At 48.4% G+C, this 21,238-nt stretch overlaps 1 protein-coding gene across 1 annotated transcript in view; it reads right to left on the bottom strand.

The window, feature by feature from the left end:
* LOC140395143 (dedicator of cytokinesis protein 7-like) overlaps window positions 1-21,238 on the bottom strand; it is a 353,436-nt gene that overhangs the window by 76,802 nt on the left and 255,396 nt on the right. Inside the window, exons 29-35 of the mRNA XM_072482618.1 lie at window positions 17,440-17,622; window positions 16,460-16,592; window positions 15,974-16,073; window positions 11,352-11,448; window positions 10,247-10,381; window positions 9,026-9,172; window positions 2,987-3,145 (exon numbers count right to left, since the gene is read on the bottom strand). Of these exons, the coding sequence (XP_072338719.1) occupies window positions 2,987-3,145; window positions 9,026-9,172; window positions 10,247-10,381; window positions 11,352-11,448; window positions 15,974-16,073; window positions 16,460-16,592; window positions 17,440-17,622 (954 nt within the window). The remainder of the gene's footprint in view (window positions 1-2,986; window positions 3,146-9,025; window positions 9,173-10,246; window positions 10,382-11,351; window positions 11,449-15,973; window positions 16,074-16,459; window positions 16,593-17,439; window positions 17,623-21,238) is intronic.

Below are 21,238 nucleotides of genomic sequence, written 5' to 3' on the forward strand. Positions count from 1 at the left end.
GACACGGGGAGAACGTGCCAACTCCACCACATACAGTTACCCAAGGTCGGAATCGAAGTTGAGGCAGCAGTGCTAACTACCATACCGCCATGAGATTCTTGGTACATGAATCACAAACAGTTAAACTGCAAGTACGGGAAGTGATTAGTAAGGCAAATGGAATGTGGCGTTTATTGCAAGGGTAATGGAATATAAAAATAAGGAAGCTTTACTGCAGCTGCACAGGGTATTGGTGAGACCACATCTGTAATACTGGGTGGAATTTTCTGCGCGTGCTGAAACCAAAAATTCCCGCCCAAGGTCAATGGGCCTTTCAATGGTCTATCAAATTGTCCGTCCCAGGGCGGCACGGTGGCGCAGTGGTTAACACTGCTGTCTCATGACATTGAGGACCCGGGTTCGATCCTGGCCCCGGGTCACTGTCCGTGTGGCGTTTTCACATTCTCCCCATGTCTGCGTGGGTCTCACCTCCACAACCCAAAGATGTGCAGGGTAGGTGGATTGACCACGCTAAATTGCCCCTTAATTGGAAAAAAAAAAGAATTGGGTACCCTAAATTTATATATTTTTTCAAAATTGTCCGTCCTGCCCGTGACGATTCGTGCGGTGGGCTAGACCGGAAAGTTTACCCCACCGTGTACGGTTTTGGTCTCCTTATTTAAAAACAAAATAAAATTGTGTTAGAAGCTGTTCAGAGAAAGTTCATGTGACTCATCCTCGCGATAAGGGGGTTATGTTAAAAAGAACAGTTGAAGAGATTGGGCCTATACCCTCAGAATTTAATAGAATGAGAGGCAATATTATTGAAACATACAAGATCCTGAGGGGACTTAACAGCTTAGATAGAGGGAGAGACTAGAATTAGGACCCAAACTTTAAGATGGAGAGGAGGAGAATTCTTTTTCTCTCGAGAAGGTTGTTATTCTGTGGAATTTTCTTCCCCAGAAAGCAATGGAGGTTGGGTCATTGAATTTATTCAAGGCTGAGTTAGATGGGTTTTTGAGAAGGCAGGGGAGTCATGAGGGACAGGCAGGAAAATGAAGTCAAGACCAGAGCCAAATCATCCACGATCATAGTGAATGGTGGAACAGGCTCAAAGGGCTGAATGGCGGACTTCTGCTTCTGACCGATGGAACTGTGTTCCGTGGAAGGAATCAGGGAGAAAAATCATAGCGTTATCAAATAAAATCACACATTTTCCATATTCTTAGAATGCTTTCACTATGAATTATTGCAATATTGGAAATAGAAAAGATTGCTGTTAATTGGGTGGGGCAGTGGAAGTGAGGGATCATATGATGTAAGTTCCGTGAATATATCCAACTAGAGTTAGCAACTATACCATGAGCTTAGATGTATTACTGCAAGTTTGATGTTGTGCCAAATGGAAAGTACCAACCAATACACGCTGTCCAAATATGCGTCTACATTAGAAGATGCATCACTTTTATAACAAGCACTTAAAGAGGTACAGCAAATTGAACGGAGCAAAATAACCCAAAATAATAGCCCTTCAAATATTTGCCACATAGCCATTGTTGTCATGTCAATCATTGATTTCAAAGAAAAAAGTTTATTTATCTAGCACCCTCAGGATATCCCAAAGCATTTTATGGCCAATTAATTATTTTCTAGGCAAAAGTTCTATCCAACTTTCTCACAAGATCCCATAGATAAGTGATCAGTTAATCAATGGTTAGTGGTGTTGGTTAAATGTTGGGTTGTGACACTGAGAGGATATATCCGATGTTCTATCAGCAGAGTCTCAGGATATTTTACGTGTACTTCTGGGAGCAGGTTTTGTGCAGTTGAAGGTCCGTTCGAAAGGTGGATGAGGATAGGGAGTGCGATGTTGAATAGGTCTCCTGCATCAGTGTGCTGTAACATGAGGGAAGCATTGCCACACACTGAGTGAAAGACAGTTCCTAAATTCCAGAGGATTGAGAGATGATCCTTACACTCCAGAGAGTGAGATTTTTTTTTTTTTTAATTGGAAAAATTATTACTATTGTTACTGTAAGATCACCAGAGTCAATTTTCCTGACCTGGTCCCCAGTTTGAAAGGCATGAGCTGAAGTTAAGAGTTGGAGATAAAGAGAGGACCCTCATGGACTAGAGGATTGGCAGCATTCCAGGGGTAGCTTTAAGAGAGAGAAGGATGCCAAGGTCTATTTTTATTGACCGGTACAGTACCTCCCCGCACACCTTAACCAGGATAAGTCTTTTCTGGCTGCCAGTCTTCAACTGCTCACAAAAGGTCCCAAAGGCTGCTCTACAGACGATTGCAGGCAGGTCTCACAGGTCTACCACTGTGCTGTTTTCTTGACCTGCCAGTTGAAGCCTAACTGGAGGGTGGGTCTGTGTCTGGGATGCCCGAGGGCAATATTAGTGACCTTGGCCAGGAACTAGCTGCATTCCTGAGCCTGGGTAGGCACAACTCATATTGACCATGCTGCTCCAGTCAACTGCATGAACTTGGACCAGAAAAATTGTCCCCACCACATTTTCAACTGACAACACTGGTGCACAACAGATTATAAATCTCACTATTCTTACACAACAAATATATCATGTGCACTTTACTTATTCTGTGATTAGATTTAAGGTCCCTTTAAAGTTAGGGCAGCACGGTAGCATTGTGGATAGCACAATTGCTTCACAGCTCCAGGGTCCCAGGTTCGATTCCGGCTTGGGTCACTGTCTGTGCGGAGTCTGCACATCCTCCCCGTGTGTGCGTGGGTTTCCTCCGGCTGCTCCGGTTTCCTCCCACAGTCCAAAGATGTGCAGGTTAGGTGGATTGGCCATGATAAATTGCCCTTAGTGTCCAAAATTGCCCTTAGTGTTGGGTGGGGTTACTGGGTTGTGGGGATAGGGTGGAGGTGTTGACCTTGGGTAGGGTGCTCTTTCCAAGAGCCGGTGCAGACTCGATGGGCCGAATGGCCTCCTTCTGCACTGTCAATTCTATGAAAGGTCAGAGTTTCCTTACCTGTGTCAGGAAGCCGGTATGCTGCATGGCCCTATCTGTCTCCAGGTAAGTTAGGATTGTCCCAAGGGATTTCTGGAGACAGTACTCATCCTGGTTCGATATTTTTTCCGCTAAGGATGCCAGCGATAAGGTGATGTACATTTTCATTCTTGAAAAGTGCTGAGCATAAGAAGTTCCAGGTTAGTCAGCACAGAAAATTCAAAGTGTACAGAAAATATTCAAATCCACATTAATATAATTTGACCCTCATCAATCCCCTAACCTGCTGAGCAAGCAACAGAGGGACTATGAATTCAATTCCTATTATAGCAAGTTGTCAGTCAATAAATTTGCTCACTTTGTATACGCAAACTTCTGTGTGAGCAAAAAACCCAATCAGTTCATTAATGTCTTTTATCCTTAACCCAGTTTGGCCTACATGTGACTCCAGGCCCACGTGATTTACTGTTAACACCTTCTCAGAGAAATTGGGCAATAAATGTGGCTTTAACATCTCAAGTTAAAAGATCCAGATTTCTTTGCTGTTGATTTGCCTCTTCCCTATTGTTTGATATCTCCTCCCCCCTCTGTACGCGTTCATCTGTAAGCATATCTGCTGCAGCTCAAACCACTGACGTACTTTGACCCCTGCACTACTCGCCAGTGAACCCTTGCCATGTCAGTGTAGCTCGCTTTCCGAATGCCCTTTGCTCCCTCCATTTTGGTTAATTTTCAATCCACCTCAGCAGCTGGCCTTCTATGTCTTGAGAAGTGATTATTAACTGCCCCTCGGTATTTTTTTTCTTTTTTTAATAAATTTAGTGTACCCACTTCATTTTTTCCAATTAAGGGGCAATTTAGCGTGGCTAATCCATCTCCCCTGCACATCTTTGGGTTATGGGGGCGAAACCCACCCAAACACGGGGAGAATGTGCAAACTCCACACGGACAGTGACCCAGAGCCGGGATCGAACCTGGGACCTTGGCGCCATGAGACTACAGGGCTAACCCACTGCGCCACCGTGCTGCCCACGTCCCTCGGTATTAAAGAGCTCACGCAGATCTATCAACAGGGTTGTTATTTAGCTCTGTTGGCTGGATGCCAGATTGGTGTTGCAGAGCAAGGCCAACAGCGCGGGTTCAATTCCCATACTGGCTGAGGTTATTCATGAAGGCTTCACCTTCTCAATCTTACCCCTCGTCTGAAGTATGATGACCCTCAGGTTAAATCACCACCAGTCAGTTAGCACCAGAAAGCAGCCTGTGGTCATCTGCGATTGGGCGACTTTACGTCTATTTCCTCAAGGAGTTTTGAGTAAATTGTCAGGCAAGGCCTGATCCCTCCTCAGATGACAAGTAGAGATAGAAATACTGATCTGAGGTTTCATGTCGGTTGCACAGATGCTGAGTAGGATAGTAAGAAGTCTTTTGCTAGTGACTCTTTTAATCAACCTTGTAGGTTGACTAATTATCAACTTACATGCGGTGATTGAATGGGGTCTTTTAATTCTGTTTTAACACGGCTTCTACTTACCATATTACAGGCCAGCGCCCCTCCACCACAATTAATCAGGATTCCTCAAATGACTGCACTGCTGTCTTCTCTCTGCCCACCAGCCCTCCCAATGACGTCCACCTTTATTACCTGGCAGGTAGCTGATCCGTCACCTCCATGTGTACCAACTTGTAAAACTAACAACCCAAAACAAGCCTCAAATGTAGTTCTTATGACACACGAAGACAAATGTTACACTGTAGGTGCAGTGGCACCGGGGCTTTTCATCACTGAAGCTGTAGGTATGTCCAGCTTTATAAGGAAAAGTGGTCCAATGTCTACAAAAGAGAGGTGTGTAGCTGGAGCAAAGATATTGTAATTACTGAAGGTAGATTTATTGTTAAAGAAATCTCAGTAAGTTTTGTTTTTCACACTTTATTTACTTTTATTTTGAAACCTGCCGTAATCAAATGATGTACAGATGTATCTAATGTGGAAATGAACTTCTGTGCAATGTCACAGGGTGAAGTTTAATTTGACCTTCGCTCTGCTGGACCATTCTAGGGTTCAAAGTGGATTTAGCATCTTCTGTTGTACCAGCAGATGGAGAAATATATTGAGTACCATGTGTCATTGCTACCACCAGGAATGTTTCAACTTCCTTTGCACCTTATGTCTGCCACAATCTGCTTATTTTTTGTCCTGCAAACATATAATTACTAAATTCTGCAATCATTAAGGAATGCAGTAAATTGTGAAAAATGCACCAGGACTGTACACCAACAGAAGGTGTGTTTCTAGCCCAGGGTTTGCAATCAGTGAAACTCTTCCTGGTTATTGATGTCACTTTGACATTACACCATGGATGTTAACTGCTCCAGGACAGATAACTCTCTCACATTTCTGGGTGGCACGGTAGGATAGTGGATAGCACTGCTACCTCACAGAGCCAGGGACCCGGGTTCGATTCTGACCTCGGGTAACTGTCTGTGTGTAGTTTGCACGTTCTCCCAGTGTCTGCCTGGATTTCCTCCGGGTGCTCCGGTTTTCTCCCACAGTCCAAAGATGTGCACGTTAGGTGAATTGGCCTTGCTAAATTGCCCCTTAGGGTGGAGTTACAGGGCAGGGGATTGGGCTTAGGTAGGCTGGTCTTTCGAAGTATCGGTGCAGATTCGATGGGCCGAATGGCCTCTTTCTGCACTGCAGGGATTCATTGATTCTTTTTCCATCATAAAAAAGGGTCCTTAAATATGCAGGAGAGACTTACATTTATTTAAGTCCTTTCACAATGACATGCCAAAGTGGAGTGTCAGCCTGGGTTTTCTACTCAAGTCATTGGAGTGGGACTTGAACCCACAACCTCCTGACTCAGAGGCAAGAGTACCACTGAGCCATGACAGACATCCACACAGAAGACAATGGGCGGGATTCTCCATCCCGGCAGTCCCGTTTATCGGCGCGGTGCGCCCTCACCGGCAGCAGGATTCTTCATTCCCACAGCTGGCCAATGGGGTTTCCCATTGCGGGCCACCGCCCGCCCTCAGGAAACGCTGGGGCGTGCGTGCACTGCCGGAGGGGCGGAGGATCCCGCCGAAGGAGAATCCCACAGAATGCCTTGTGTTAATTGTAGAAATTAAAGTTAAATATGGGAGGCACTCATTTGATAATTAGTTGTGCACATAAGGTGGTCATTGACAGTTCCAGACAGTGGGCAGTTGAGGGGGTCCTTCGACCTGAATGACCATTTTTCTTTCATGGTGATGTTTGCACCCGGGTGTCCTTGGAGAGGGAGCAAGTGGTCTCCACTGGTACACTTCAGGCCTTCTGTGACCAGTGGGCGCTGCAGGGGCTGCAGTGCATCTTCAGCCCCAGAAACATTATTTTAATTGAATTTGATAAATTTCCATTACAGTTTTGTTTTTCATTACAGTGTCCCCAGAAGGAGTGGTTATTTAGTTAATTAGCTTATTTGTTTACCTAAATTATTCACACGAGTACAAAGGGACACTTCCACCAGTATGCCTGAGGCCTTCTGCAGTGGGAACTGCAGGGCCTGGAATGCATCATCAGTCCTGATCATTTAATTTTTATTTGATAAATTTCCTTTTTGTTCTTTGGTTATAAAAATTCGATAGTGCCCTTTAAGGGGTTAATTTATTTGTTTAATTGATTCATCTGATTTTTCAAATGAGTGTAAAGAGACACTCTCTGAGACTGGTGGTGGGGTTAGACCATAAAACCATCGGACATAGAAGCACAATTAGGCCATTTGGCCCATCGAGTCTGCTCCGCCATTCAATCATGGCTGATGTTTCTCATCCCCATTCTCCTGCCTTCTCCCCATAACCCCTGATCCCCTTATTAATCAAGAACCTATCTATCTCTGTCTTAAAGACACCCAGTGATTTGGCTCCACAGCCTTCTGCGGCAAAGGGTTCCACAGATTCACCACCCTCTGGCTGAAGAAATTCCTTCCCATCTCAGTTTTAAAGGATTGTCCCTTCAGTCTGAGGCTGTGCTGTAGGGTTCCAGTTTATCTCACTTGTGGAAACATCCTCTCCACGTCCACTCTATCTCGGCCTCTCAGTATCCTGTAAGTTTCAATAAAATCAATAAGATCCCCTCTCATCCCTCTAAACTCCAAGGAGTACAGACCCAGGGTCCGCAACTGCTCCTCATATGACAAGCTCTTCATTCCAAGATCATTCTTGTGAACCTCCGCTGGACCCTTTCCAAGGCCAGCACATCCTTCCTTAGATACGAGGTTCAAAACTGCTCACAATACTCCAAATGGCGTCTGACCAGAGCCTTATACAGCCTCAGAAGTACATCCCGCTCTTACATTCTAACCCTCTCGACATGAATGTTAATATTGCATTTGCCTTCCTAACTGCCGACTGAACCTGCATGTTAACCTTAAGAGAATCTTGGACTAGGACTCCTAAATCCCTTTGTGCTTCTGATTTCCTAAGCCTTTTCCAATTTAGAAAATAGTCTATGCCTCCATTCTTCCTACCAAAGCGCATAACCTCACACTTTTCCACACTGTATTTCATCTGCCACTTCTTTGCCCACTCTCTTAGCCTGTCGAAGTCCTTCAGAAGCCCGCCTGCTTCCTCAATCTACCTGGCCCTCTCCATATCTTTGTATCATTTGCAAACTTAGCAACAGTGCCCTCAGTTCCTTGGGTTGTAACGGGAAAGTCACCCTCGTCCCAGATGGCCATAGGATGCTTTCCCCTTTGAGGAGGAGAGCTGACTGGTGGTGGGTTTAACTCAGACAAGTGGCAGGTTGAGAAGGCGGGGTCTTCATGAATGACCTCAGCCAGTACGGGAACTGAATGCATACTGCTAGCCTTGTTCTGCATCACAAACCAGCTGTCTAGCCCACTGAGCGAAACCGGCCATATACATTGACTTGAGGGGGCGAGATTTTCTCCCATATTAGCAAAGTCCGATGTCAGTCAGGAAAAGTGACATTGAGCCCGCCAACAGCAGAGGCAGTTTTTTATGTCATACATGTCACAGAGCGACATGGTGGCACAGTGCTTAGCACTGCTGCCTCACAGCTCCAGGGACCCGGGTTCAATTCCGGCCTCAGTGGAGTTTGCACGTTCTCCTCATGTCTGCGTGGGTTTCCTCCGGGTGCTCTAGTTTCCTCCCACAGTCAAAAAATGTGCATGTTAGGTGAATTGGCCATGCTAAATTGCCCCTTTGTGTCCAAAAGGTTAGGTGGGGTTACAGGAACAGGGTGGTGGTGTGGGCTTGTCGGGTGCTCTTTCCAAGGGCTGGTGCAGACTTGATGGGCCGAATGGCCTCCTTCTGCACTGTAGGTTATTCTATGACTCTAAAGTGCGGGACTTTGAAGAAAAAGAAGGCCTGAAGTTCCATGAAGTATCGCTGGTGGGCGGCCTCTGATTCACCCATCCCACCATCAAATCGGTGGTCCAGACACCATTTTAAAGGCTGCCCCAGCGCACAGTGGGCATACCAAGAAACATTCTTCACCCTAGTGCCCCCATGGCACCCTCTTGGCATTAAATTGATATCAAGTGGGCCTCAAACTGGCATCCCATGGCATTACCCTGGCACGACTTTCTCCAACGCCCACCCAAGCGCTACGCTCATCTTCACATTCCCCTTGGAGTACTGCTAGTCAGGTGCACACCTTCGGAGACCGGTCGTCATTGAGCCATTCTGACATCAGGCCACCATGGACGCATTTTGTGTCCTGGGAGTATGCTGTCAGCGTATGGAGTGATAATGAGATGCCAATGTTTTACACTGAGGTTCCCAATGTTGAATGGTGGGAAAGACGGCCCACTACTGACACGGGGACATTCACTTCCTGCTTTTACACCGATGTCAAACACGACTCTGTCCTCGTGATATTTCCCCCTCTCGTCGCCGAACCTGTCGACGGGAAAGGGAGCAGAAAATCCCGACCTTGGTCTCCTTCACCAACTGGCTCTAAGAGATTTATCAGCTTGCACTCATAATTTCCTTGGAAATTAAATCTGGAAGCTGAGAAGATTTCTGCACTGCTGCAAGCTCCAGCTCACTCACCACCTTGTAGCTCTGCCTCATGAGTAGGTAGAGGGAGGCCGAGGCCTGGACCCGCGTGCTCTCAAAACGACTCATGCATCTCTGCAGCAGCAGCAAGCACAGGTCCGTGCAGTGCTCCGAGTCCTCATCAAACAGCACATCAGGAAACTGCAGCATGGACACAGTAACAGTCAGTTAGCTCTGCAGAAGGAGCTGATCAAACATAACGGGATGGTAATGAATCAATAGCATCAGTGTGATCAATTCAACGTGTCTGGGATTCAACTGGAATTAATCTTTTTTAAATATCCAAACACTCACAACAAACACATGCGTATGTATACATACACAAAAATACAAAAGTATATGTACATATGTATGTATGTGTACACACAGGCACACAAATAACCAGAACACAAGGATAAATATTGAACCAGTTTATTTGTTAATTTACGGACCGGTAAATTGCAGGACTGAGGCTGTTTATTCAATGCCGAGCAGCCTTCATCCTTTCCCTAGCCTAATTTACTCCCACAATCTCATTTCTCCCTGGGATAATCCAGAAAAGGGTGATTTTCCCCATGTCTTTGGGTTCTTCCCCAGTTTTCCCTCAGACATGGGGCAAAGGACCTTTTACTGGATTGCCCCAGGGAACAATGAGATTGTGGAAGTAAATTAAGAGTGGAAAAGGACAAATGCTGCCCAGCATTGAGGGACAAATTGAAGATTTTTCCCCTATTTATGGTTTCTCTAAAGTACCAAGTGCACATTTCTCTCCCTTTCAAAGAGTGTTTAAGGTCTCTTCCTGCTGCAGGCACTGAGCACAGCTTCGATCTGTGTACTGATTTGGTATCGATAGGTTATTTGGCAGTGGAATTTTATAACCTACAGAATGGAGCAACCGCATGAATCCGTAAAGCTTCTATTTTGTTTGGATTTCAATCCCACCCTGAGTTTTGCTTGAAATGTTTTCTGATGCACTCCTCATCAGTCCAATAAACAAACTGCTTCAACACTAACCCCCCTCCCCTTCCAATCCTCCCCCAATTTTCTCTTCCTGCCCCGCCCAGTGCTGAAAGACAATTCCAGGGGTGATGGTCAGCCAGGAATATTCACTCAATCCTCCTCCGTGAACAGCAGCCTCTTTCAGCCCGCTGGAGGGCAGGTACCCCATTTGTTTAGCCCTCTCGTTCAGTAACTCATTCACAAAATTCTGACCCCATTCATCACAGATCTGGTTACCTTGGCAATGACGGCTCGCTGTGTGTTGAAGCAGTTTTGCAGGTATAGGGTGCTCTGGTTACAGCACAGGCTGTGAATCAGGACCTTCAGGACCCCTGCGACCACAGGCTTAAACTCGGGCATCGAGCTGCACTGCTGGAAAGATGGAAAGGCTATTAAACATCCGGCCTTAATAGGATGGGCATGGAATCACTGACTCCTTTCTCTCCTAGCCCAGGAGTGAGAGGAGTTAAGGGTTGACTCCACAAAGAAGAATTATTCCAAGAAAAGTGTTTGGTAACTGCACTGCAGAGACAGCTCAATAGATACGGTGTGATGAATCTTATCTTAATCCTCAGATATGTCATAGCTGTAATCAACAGTACTGTTAGTATATAAACCCAAGAGTTCATATTACCAGCAGATTTGAGGAAGGGCAATATTAAACCTCTATGTGGGTGAGAGTGACTGGGAAACTGGGTAACTGATGAAACTAAAATTACTCAGCAAGTGAGAATGAGCAGCTACCGGAAGCACCAACAGATGTGTTTACAGTAAAGGATTAATCAAGCATCTTTTGGTGAAATTTTACAATGTTAGAGTTTGGAGTTTTGATTTTGCAACTATCAAAGATAAAGGGATAGATTGACTCTCAGACCACGAGGGACAATATTCCAGCAGCATAAACTCAGAATCATAGAATCGTTACAGTGCAGAAGGAGGCCGTTCGATCCATCGAGTCTGCACCAACCCTCCGAAGGAGCAGCCCAGCCAGGACCATACCCCTGCGCCCCGACTGTGGGAGGAAACTGGGACACCCGGAGGAAACTCACCGAGCGACGGGGAGAACGACACAGACAGTCATCCAAGGCTGGGATTGAACCCGGGACCCTGGCGCTGTGGGTCAACTGGCGAACCGCTGTGCCACCGTGCCACCCATTAAGAACAATCCCTTTGACAATCTAAGTCCTTGAGCGTGAACACCAGATGATTTTTCACGGTGGTAATTCTGTTGAACTTTATTTGTCGATTGTTAAACAGTGGGCAAGGAGGGGCTGAGGGGTAGTGGCTTGTGAGGGTGGAGTGGTGTGGGGGGTTGGTAAAAGAGGATGACTACATCTCATACCTGCATCACCAGTTCCAGGGTGTCCAGCACAATCAGGTTAGTCTCCACGGTCAAGTTCCCACTGACCAATGCTTCTTGTTGAAGTTCCAACTTTGACCTGAGATAACAGATTTTCAAAACATCACTGGGTTAGCATCAGAGCTGGAAACACATTATGTCAAGTTGGAGGCAGGAATATTGGAACAAACAAAAATGGGAACTACTCCCAGATCCAGTGTCCAGGAAATCTCAGATCTCATGACACTTCCCGCAGCCTTCACAGGCACCCAACTCTCTCTAGAATTTGCCGGTACAATCTGCCCTCAACTACCTCTGCGGGCAGTTCATTCCACACATTTACCATCCTCTCTGGGTAAAGACATTACAATTTGTCATAATATCCACTCATGTATATAATGAGATGCAGACAGGCAGTGATTGACACATAGGATGACCAGTAAGCACACAACACAGCACAGCCAATCAGCAGACAGGACACTACCACGATAAAGCCAGAGGGCACTAGGTTTCCCGCTCTCTCGGGACCCAGCCACTGAGACAGTCAGAGTCCATGAGCTAGCACAGTGCAAACACCATGCGGTAGCTAGTAAGTCTGATCAGGCTACTAAAAGGTCACTAGTCAGATCAGTATAGTGTCGACCCACAGCTGAATATGTACAGCAGTTCATCTAGTTGAATAAAACAGTGTTGGATCTTCTCCTGTGTTAGACGTCTGTTTCTAACTTCCCTGCATCGAGTGCAGTCCACATCGAACCCACCTGCCCAACACATCACAATTAACTGTCCTTTCATCCTCCATCTTTCTGGCTTGTGACTATGCTCTCCTGTGGAAATTAGTGAGCTGGGTTTAATGAAGCAGCTCAGAACGCGCCTGGCCGTGGGAAATCCCCATTAAGTCAGCGGGTGGAATGGGCTGACACGGGGAACCCGGCCGTTAGCTAATCAAACTTATTACTGAGGCACTGTGGTCACGAACGCGTAGGCTGCTGAGATTTACTCGTGGCTCAGGGATTCTCCCGAACTCCCATGGTTTCCCATGCTTCTTGAACGCCATCCAGCAAACCCGGTCAGATTTGACTGTGGCCTCCTGGGGGCAGGGTCTCCGTTTCAAAGACATTTAGTGCCCGATTGAGAGACTAGATTATGGGGAGTCTGCTGAGAAACACACTGCTGCTCTTGCATCTGGACCCCGACTCCCGCCCCTCACGAGTGACCCCCATCCCCCTCCCACCCCCACCCCCCTTCCCCTCCCAGTGTCCCCCAACCCCATCCTACTCCTCTCTAAGGATCCAGCGATGATCTCCGGTGAAAGCCTCGCTGTGTTACTAGTAGCAGCCGCTGCTCCGAACCTATGATTGGCTGGCAGCTTCAGCGGGCAGGATTCTGCCGCTGTGGTCCTAAGTCCCAGGGAAGCCCGGATCGTGACAGTTAAGTGCCCGAGAGACACTTCATTCAAGTCGGGCCTCCCCCACTGAAGGGGCACAGTTTTCTACCAATTCTCTAACCAGTAGGCAGGGACCCAAGACGGGTAGATTAAATTCCCTTTCAAAACATTTCTGAATGCGTCAATAAGTACACAATGTCCCTCCTCTCATATTCTTTGCTGGGGAAGAGGGAACCAGTGAAGTTGCCCCTGGGCTCCTGTGAGAGGAAGCCTTTGCAATGAAATGTGGCAATTGGTGAAGGCTTCTCATCAGACGAAACTTTGCTAAGGGACAGAGAAGGATTTATGAGCCATTAGAAACATTCCTCAATTTAGCTGAAGCTCTTCTGTCACCTCAGGAACATGGGAAAAGAAAGCCACAGTCTGTTCAGTGAGTGTCTGAGCTACACAAGAAAGACCAGCTTTCAGAACACGTCAGTGCTGAGGAGGCGGCCCCCCCGGCGATTCTCCGTTCCGCGATGGGCCGAGCGGCCGCCCATTTTTGGCCAGTCCTGCCGGCGTAAATTACACAAGGTTCTTACCGGCGGGTCCTGGCTCTGCGGGCGGCCTGCGGAGTCCTTGGGGGGGGCGCGGGGGGATCTGGCCCTGGTGGGGGGGGGGCCCCCACGGTGGCCTGGCCCGCGATCAGGGACCACCGATCTGCGGGCAGGCCTGTGCCGTGGGGGCACTCCTTCTCTCCGCGCCGGCCGCTGTAAAGCTCCACCATGGCCGGCGCGGAGAAGAAGCCCCCTGCGCATGTGCAGGAATCATGCCAGCGGTTCTGGGAACACGCTGGCGCTCCTGCGCCAACTCGCGTCGGCCGGCGGAGAACCTTCGGAGCCGGTTGGCGCAGCGCCAACAACTCCAGCGCCAGCCTAGCCCCCGAAGGTATCCCGGAGAATCCCACCCCTTATTTCATCATTGCAGCATGGGCGGCACTGTGTGGCACAGTGGTTAGCACGGATGCCACACATTGCCAGGGACCCGGGTTCAATTCCAGCCTTGGGTCACTGTCTGTGTGGTGTTTCCACTTTCTCTCTGTGTCTGCGTGGGTTTCCTCCGGGTGCCCCGGTTTCCTCCTACAGTCCCAACGATGTGCAGGTTAGGTGGATTGGCCAAGCCAAATTTTCTAGAGTTCGTCGAAGATTTCACAAGTGGATAAAGGGCATCCTGTAGATGTAGCATATCTGGACTTCCAGAAGGTATTTGATAAGGGGCTACACAAAATGGTCATAGACAAGATAAGATCACTTGGGATGAGGGGTAATTTGTTGGCTTGGACAGAAGACACTTGACAAAAGGCAGAGAGTCAGGATAAATGTGCCTTTTTCTGGTTGGCAAGATGTAACCAGTGGGGTGCCAACGGTGTTTAGTCCTCAGGCCCCAACCATTTACAATATATATCAAACACTTGGATGCAGGGTTAAAAGGTACTATAGCCACATTTCCAGATGACACTGAAATAGTTGGGATAGTAAGTTGCAATCATAGAATCACTACAGTGCAGATGGAGGCCATTTGGCCCATTGGGTCTGCAGCGACCCTCTGAAAGAGCACCCTACCTAGGCCCACAACCTCACCCTATCCCTGTAACCCAACTTACCCTTTTTGTTTGGACACTAAGGGGCATGGCCAATCCACCTAACCTGCACATCGTTGGGACTGTGGGAGGAAACCGGAGCACCCGGAGGAAACCCACGCAGACACAGAGAGAAAGTGGAAACACCACACAGACAGCGCCTGCGTGTTCCCAGAACCACTGCCGTGATTCCTGCGCATGCGCAGGGGGTTTCTTCTCCGCGCCGGCCATGGCTGAGCTTTACAGAGGCCGGCGCGGAGGCAAAGAGTGCCCCCACGGCACAGGCCCGCCCGCAGATCGGTGGGCACCGATCGCGGGCCAGGCCACCGTGAGGGCCCTCCCCGGGGCCAGATCCCCCCGCGCCCCCCCCCCCCCCCCCCCCCCACCCCAGGACTCCACAGGCCGCCCGCAGAGCCAGGTCCCGCCGGTAAGAACCTTGTGTAATTTACGCCGGTGGGACTGGCCAAAAACTGGCGGCTGCTCAGCCCATCGCGGAGCGGAGAATCGCCGGGGGGGGCCGCTGCCAACGGCCCCCGACCGGCGTGGCGCGATTCCCGCTTCTGCCAAAAAAACGGCGCCGGAGAATTCGGCAGCCGGCGCCGGGGCGGGATTCACGCCGCCCCCTGACGATTCTCCGGCCCGGCAGAGGGTCAGAGAATCCTGCCCAAGAAATTTACAAATCGATATAGGTAGGTTAGGTGTGTGGGCCAGAATTTGGCAGATGTAATTTAACGTGGATAAGCATGTTTTTGGTCGGAAAAGTGGAAAGGCAACTTATCTAAATGGAGAGAAACTTCAGAGTGCTTCGATGCAGAGGGACCTGGGAGCCCTCGTGCATGAATCGCAGAAATCTAGCATACAGGTGCAGCAGGTAATAAAGAAGGCAGTAGGGATGAGCTGCTGCAACTATACAAGGCATTGGTGAGACTGCACCTGTGTATAGTTCTGGTTACCTTATTTGAGGAGGGATGTAATTGCATTCGAGGCAGTTCAGAGGAGGTTCACAACATTGTTTCCAGAGATGAGGGATTTGTCTTATGAAGAGAGATTGAGCAGTTCAGGCCTCTACTCTCTATAGAGTTTAGAAGAATGAGGGGAGATCAAATTGAGGTATATAAGATAAAAGATATTGATAAAGTAGACATAGAGTGGATGCTTCCTCTTGTGGCGCAATCTTAAACGAGAGGTCATAGTTTTTAGGATAAGGAGTAGCAGATTTAAAACAGAGATGAGGAGAAACTACTTCTCTCAAAGGGTCATGAATCTGTGGAATTCACTACCCCAGAGTGCAGTGGACGCTGGGACATTGAGTCAATTTGAGGAGAAAGACAGATTTTTAATTAATAATGGGTTGAAGGGTTATGGAGAACGGGCAGGAAAGTGGAGTCGAGGCTGAGAGGAGATCTGCCATGATTATATTGAATGGTGGAGTGGACTCGAGGGGCTGAATTGTCTACTTCCAGTTCTTATGTTCAACATATTGCGGATTTGCTTCTGCCTATTTTGAGTTACCATTCAGGGACAATTTCATCCCCTTTTTCCTCACACATACACACACACACCCATAAATACAAACAAATATTACGTTGTGAACTGATGCAGAAAATGGTGCCCTCTTACTTGTCTTTATCAACAGCCTGACGCCACTGTGTCAGGTCCTTCCGCCAGCGTACCTTCTCCTGCAGGCTGACACTCACCGGGGGGAACAACCTGTCAATTCCTGAACACAAAAAATGCAGGTGAGATTTAAGAGAGCAGACAGAAAGCAACACAGGTTGGGGGGCTTTCAGACATTGGTGAGGTCTCATCCACAATATCGCTTGCAGATTTACACACTCGGGGTAGATTTTTACATTTGGGCAGCTGGCCAGCCACCTGCCCTAGTGATGAAGAAGCCCCCATGATTTTGAAGCCTGGCTCTGATCCGATGGGCTAAATCGCCCCCTTCGGCACTGTAGGGAATCTCTGATTCTGTAAGGATTCTATGAAATTGGGTGAAGAAATTCAAAGAACTGCACTTGTTTTGAAGATCAAGAGGTGGGGTCGCCTGAACCAGACTGTGGGGGGCGGTTGAACAATTAATGCCGGAGGCCGGTCGTCCTTCACCTGGATATTCCCGGCGTTTCATCATTTCCTTTCGGGCTCCTGTGGTTCCGAAGATGGATTCCTCCAGCCTCGCCTTCATGTCCCTCGACTTCCTGTAAATATGGCTGCTGATCTGTTCTGTGGATGGCTGGCCCTGTGGATGGACATAATGTGGGCGTCATTCGCACCTTACTCCAATAACAAAGCCACTTCCTCTCTCGACACAACGCACACAGCAACACGAGGAGTACAAGCGGGATGTGAGGCCTGACAGCCCATTTTGTCCCTCCTGCAGACTCTATTCGATCTGCCCTAACATGAACTCCACAACGCCAGCTCTAGATTCCAACACACAAGAGTATCAATAGCTGCTCCACTGGGACAGTTGGCCCATATGGTAAGGTGATGCCATGATCATAAATCAATTAAAATATCATTCGCAGCGCCTTAGTCACAGCCACAGGCTGCAGCAGGCCCCGTTTGTCACTGTCCTGGGAGGAACATAGGCCATTCAAAGTTGGGCTGTTCTCACTCAGCGCCTCAATCTATCACTGAAGGGTGGTGGAGGAAAAGAAGCAACAAAAGGTGGTTTGGGTGGCACCGGCAGTGCTAATTTCACCCGAGTGAGATGGAAATCTGTGTTGGGCCATAGTGTGCTGACAGTTTTGCCGTTGGCTAGGGGGCTTCTGCCAGGGCCGTGGGGAGTGGCCAGGAGATGCACCGTGGGGTTGCGGCGGACAGGCACAGAACACCATTGCTGCAGCCTGTAAGGCACCTATGCAGCTGTGCACGCCGCTAACTGCCCACTGTGAACTTAGTGCCCCGGGTGGTATAGGTGTCCCCCCAAATCACCATTCCCCCAGGAATACAGGGCACCATCATCAGGAGAAAACATTTCTCCATAAGGATCATTCAATTACTGCTTTGGGAAGTAAACTCACTGGATTTAGTGAAATTCTAAAACCATTTATTTTTTACTTGTGTATCTGTCACCCTCTGACCTCATACTCAAAGTTGGACACACAGAGGTCGAGAAGCTCCAGGAAATGGAGGAGGTGCTGGGTTGGAAGTCTCTGCAGCCATCCTTTAATGGTCGCATCATCGGCATTCTTCAGAACCCACAGAAAGCAGTACAGGAGTGTCTGGGTCACTTCTGTTGCCATTGCGGAACCCGGACTTGAGAACTGCAAGAGAGAGAAATGTAAGTTGCATCATCCATACGAGAGACTGTACTGGATGGCACAGCAGTAAACTCACAGAGGAGGGGCATCGATGTGATGAGCGGAATTCTCCCAAAAGATTTCCAAGTGTGGCCTCCAGCGGGAAAGGAGGTACGATTCCTGCCAGGTGGATCGGCGCGATCCAGCTTGCAATCCACCCATACTTAGAAATTCTTTGGAACCAGGGATGATTCACACCAATAGGACCTGAAGAAGCTGGAAAGGCCGGATCCTCATAGATCTCAGAATAACACTCCAGACATCCCCAAATCTCTGGCAAGGCCCCCTCCTCTGATTGAGCGACACCCCTCTATGGGTTCACCAAAGACACTCCCCTGTTCAGGGCTGCCCCCTTTAAGATCCTCCCTTTCAGGCCCCCTGCCCCTTGGCATTACCGACCTGGCACTGCCCCCCTGGAAACCTGACAGTGCCAACCAAAGGTTTCCAACACATTAAAGGGAAGACTTTTACCATCATCTGACATATCATTGATATTGACATGCTGGGAGAGACATCAGTGGTTTGAAGGCTACAGAGGGAAGACTTTTACCTACATCTGACAGATCTTTGAACTTGACATGCTGGAAAAGACCTCAAAGGTTTGATGGCTACAGAGGGAAGACTTTTACCTTAATCTGACAGATCACTGAAATTGACATGCCGGGAGAGAGTTTAAAGATTTTCAAGGCCACAGAGGGAATAATTCCTATTCCAGGAAAGACCCCGGACCTGAGCCCTTCAACCCAGCCCAAATAGTCCCAACCCCCACCTCCAGTAAAGGACCCCCCTCGGCACTCTGGAGGTAAGTGTAGAGAGGGTACTCACCCCCTTGCTCCCCTTCGGTGTCCCTGGCACTTTTAGGGGTTAGTAGTGATTCCTGCTGGGGGTCAGGTGGACATTAGGAGGCCACTATATTCAAATTCAATCTCGCTTCACCTGAGGAAGGAGCAGTACTCCGAAAGCTAGTGATTTGAAACAAACCTGTTGGACTTTAACCTGGTGTTGTAAGACTTCTTACTGTGCTCACCCCAGTCCAACGCCGGCATCGCCACATCATCGAGATTTAAATGAATTACGAATGAATTGCAAACAGATTTTTGTCCTTTCTGGGTGAGATCCTGATCACGCAGCTGGAGCGGGCCGTAGAAGGAGAAATAACAAATCCCGTTTTGGGGCTCTCTCATGACATGGCGGGATTTGCAACAGGCGCAATCGCCCTCTTGTATGTTTCGGCAGCAAAGAAAGCTGGACAGTGTCAAGTTTTTAAATCATGTCCTGCCTGCCCTCACAAAGAACAGATGTCCTAGTGTGTTGAGCACAGTTCCATAGGTTCAGAAACCGCCCCCTCCAAATTGAGAGAATGTAAAAGCTCTGAAGGAGAGCTGCGTGCTCCTTCTCAACAGTTTCCTCCCTCCTCTCCTGTAGACACAGACTCCCTACTGCATCTAGTCTGTTGGTACTCATGACTACCATAACCAAATCATTAATTGTCAACAACACCAGGTTAAAGTCCAACAGGTTTGTTTCAAACACTAGCTTTCGGAGCACTGCTCCTTCCTCAGGTGAATGAAGAGGTATGTTCCAGAAACATATATATAGACAAAGTCAAAGATACAAGACAATGCTTTGAGTGCAAGCATTTGCAGGTAATTAAGTCTTTACAGATCCAGAGATAGGGGTAACCCCAGGTTAAAGAGGTGTGAATTGTCTCAAGCCAGGAATTTGCAAGCCCAGGTCAGATGGTGGGGGATGAATGTAATGTGACATTGTAAGACTTCTTACTGTGCTCACCCCAGTCCAACGCCGGCATCTCCACATCATTCATTGTCAAGATTGAGCCTAGTCTGTGTCTCAGCAAGTTGTACAGCTGTATGGTGGGGTGGGGTGGGGTGGGGCACCACAGTTGAATCCCTTGTCTAATGTAGACACACACACACTCCAGTAGTTGCTAATCAACAACAGGTACATTGCCTGATTTATCCTTAGCCAGGGAATACTGAGGTTATTTGATTAACTCATTCCACACACCGGCTGCAGTTTCTGACCTTGAAACCGCGTATCTCATATTTTGTCAAATCTCTCTGATCTGGCTCTCCACGCACTTTGTTCCTTACCCCCCATCTCCCCCCATCATTTAAAAAAAAAAACATTTTTTATTAAGGCTTTCACAAAATATCAATAACAAAATGAAAAAGGAACCCAACAGGGTTAAGTATAAAACACAGTCCAAAAAGGCAACCCTCCATACCCCCCTCCCCACTGTACATAAATAATAAATTAACGTTAACACCCCGACTTAGCACAACAAATATATACACCCCCTCAGACCCCCCAATGTAACTCCCCCCATAATGATACACCCAGAGCTCCTCATATACCTTAGCTCCCCATAGTATTTCCAGATCCCTCCCATGATACACCCAAGAGGCCTATGATCATCTTCCCACATTTGCCCCCTTGTCCCTAGAGGTCCTCCTCATCCCACAATACAATAGCCTCAATGATTTTCTATACAACATGTTGACTCCTTGCTCATGCCCCCACTTCTGGAATTATCCCCCTATGCTTTGCTGATGAAACATCGGCCCAATGATAGTCCGGCATGATTAGTTGCAAAATGGTGGGAATACGGGATAGGAATATGGAACACCCCACAGCATTTCCACTCTGGCACGAGCAACATCAGGACAATCTGTTATGTAGGATGAATCAGGACTTCCGGGTGCGGCTATGCAGAGCTAGGTCGCATATTCGGCAGCTCCTGCTTGGAACGGACTTTTGGGCTCTTTTACAGGGCCCCCACGGCATTTGTTTGACATTTCCCGGTGTGGAAAGAAGGCTGCAATATTCCCCCGACAGTGTCCCCCAGGAAGGGTATGTCTCTTGGTTGCCAGACACACGCAGAAACAGTAAAAGATTTGGCTGCAACTGCAGGATAAACAGGGCCTCTTCCAGCATGCAGGCGGGGGAAGGGCAAGCTTAAAGCTGCAAGCTGACCTGAGGGCCTGTATCAAAGGTGAATTCTAGCAGCAGAGGGAACAACTGTGAAAAGACCTCATCAAGGCCACTGAAGGGACTTCCGGTTGCGGTGATGCCTAGCTAGCCGCACGCTTCGGCGGCTCCAGCTCCGACGGACCTTCGGGCTCTTTTAAGAGCCCCAACGGGGAATTTTTCGACGACGCAACCCGGTGTGGGGCGTGTGAGAAGGGGGTCCCCCCCAAACGAAGGAGGAAAAAACCGGCGGCGGCGGCTGCAGCGCGAGGAATCGTCGACCAAAGGGTCAGAAAGAGAGAAGTACAAGATGGCGGCGGAGAAAGCGCAGGCGACATGGGGGCCTGAGCATGAAATTGTGAGACGGTGCGTGGAGCTGCTGAAGAGGGAGGTGCTGACCCCGTTGCTACAGGCAATTGAGGGGCTCAAGGAGACATTAAAGACCCAGGAGACAGAGCTCCGCGTGGTGGAGCAGAAGGTGACAGATATTGAGGACGAGATCCTGGGCCTGGCGGTTAAGACACAGACGCACGAGGCACTTCATAAAAAGTGTACTGAAAGGATCGAAGCCCTAGAAAATGGAGCGCGA

The sequence above is a fragment of the Scyliorhinus torazame genome, chromosome 18 (genome assembly GCF_047496885.1).
Source record: "Scyliorhinus torazame isolate Kashiwa2021f chromosome 18, sScyTor2.1, whole genome shotgun sequence".
In the NCBI taxonomy this organism is placed as follows: Eukaryota; Metazoa; Chordata; class Chondrichthyes; order Carcharhiniformes; family Scyliorhinidae; genus Scyliorhinus; species Scyliorhinus torazame.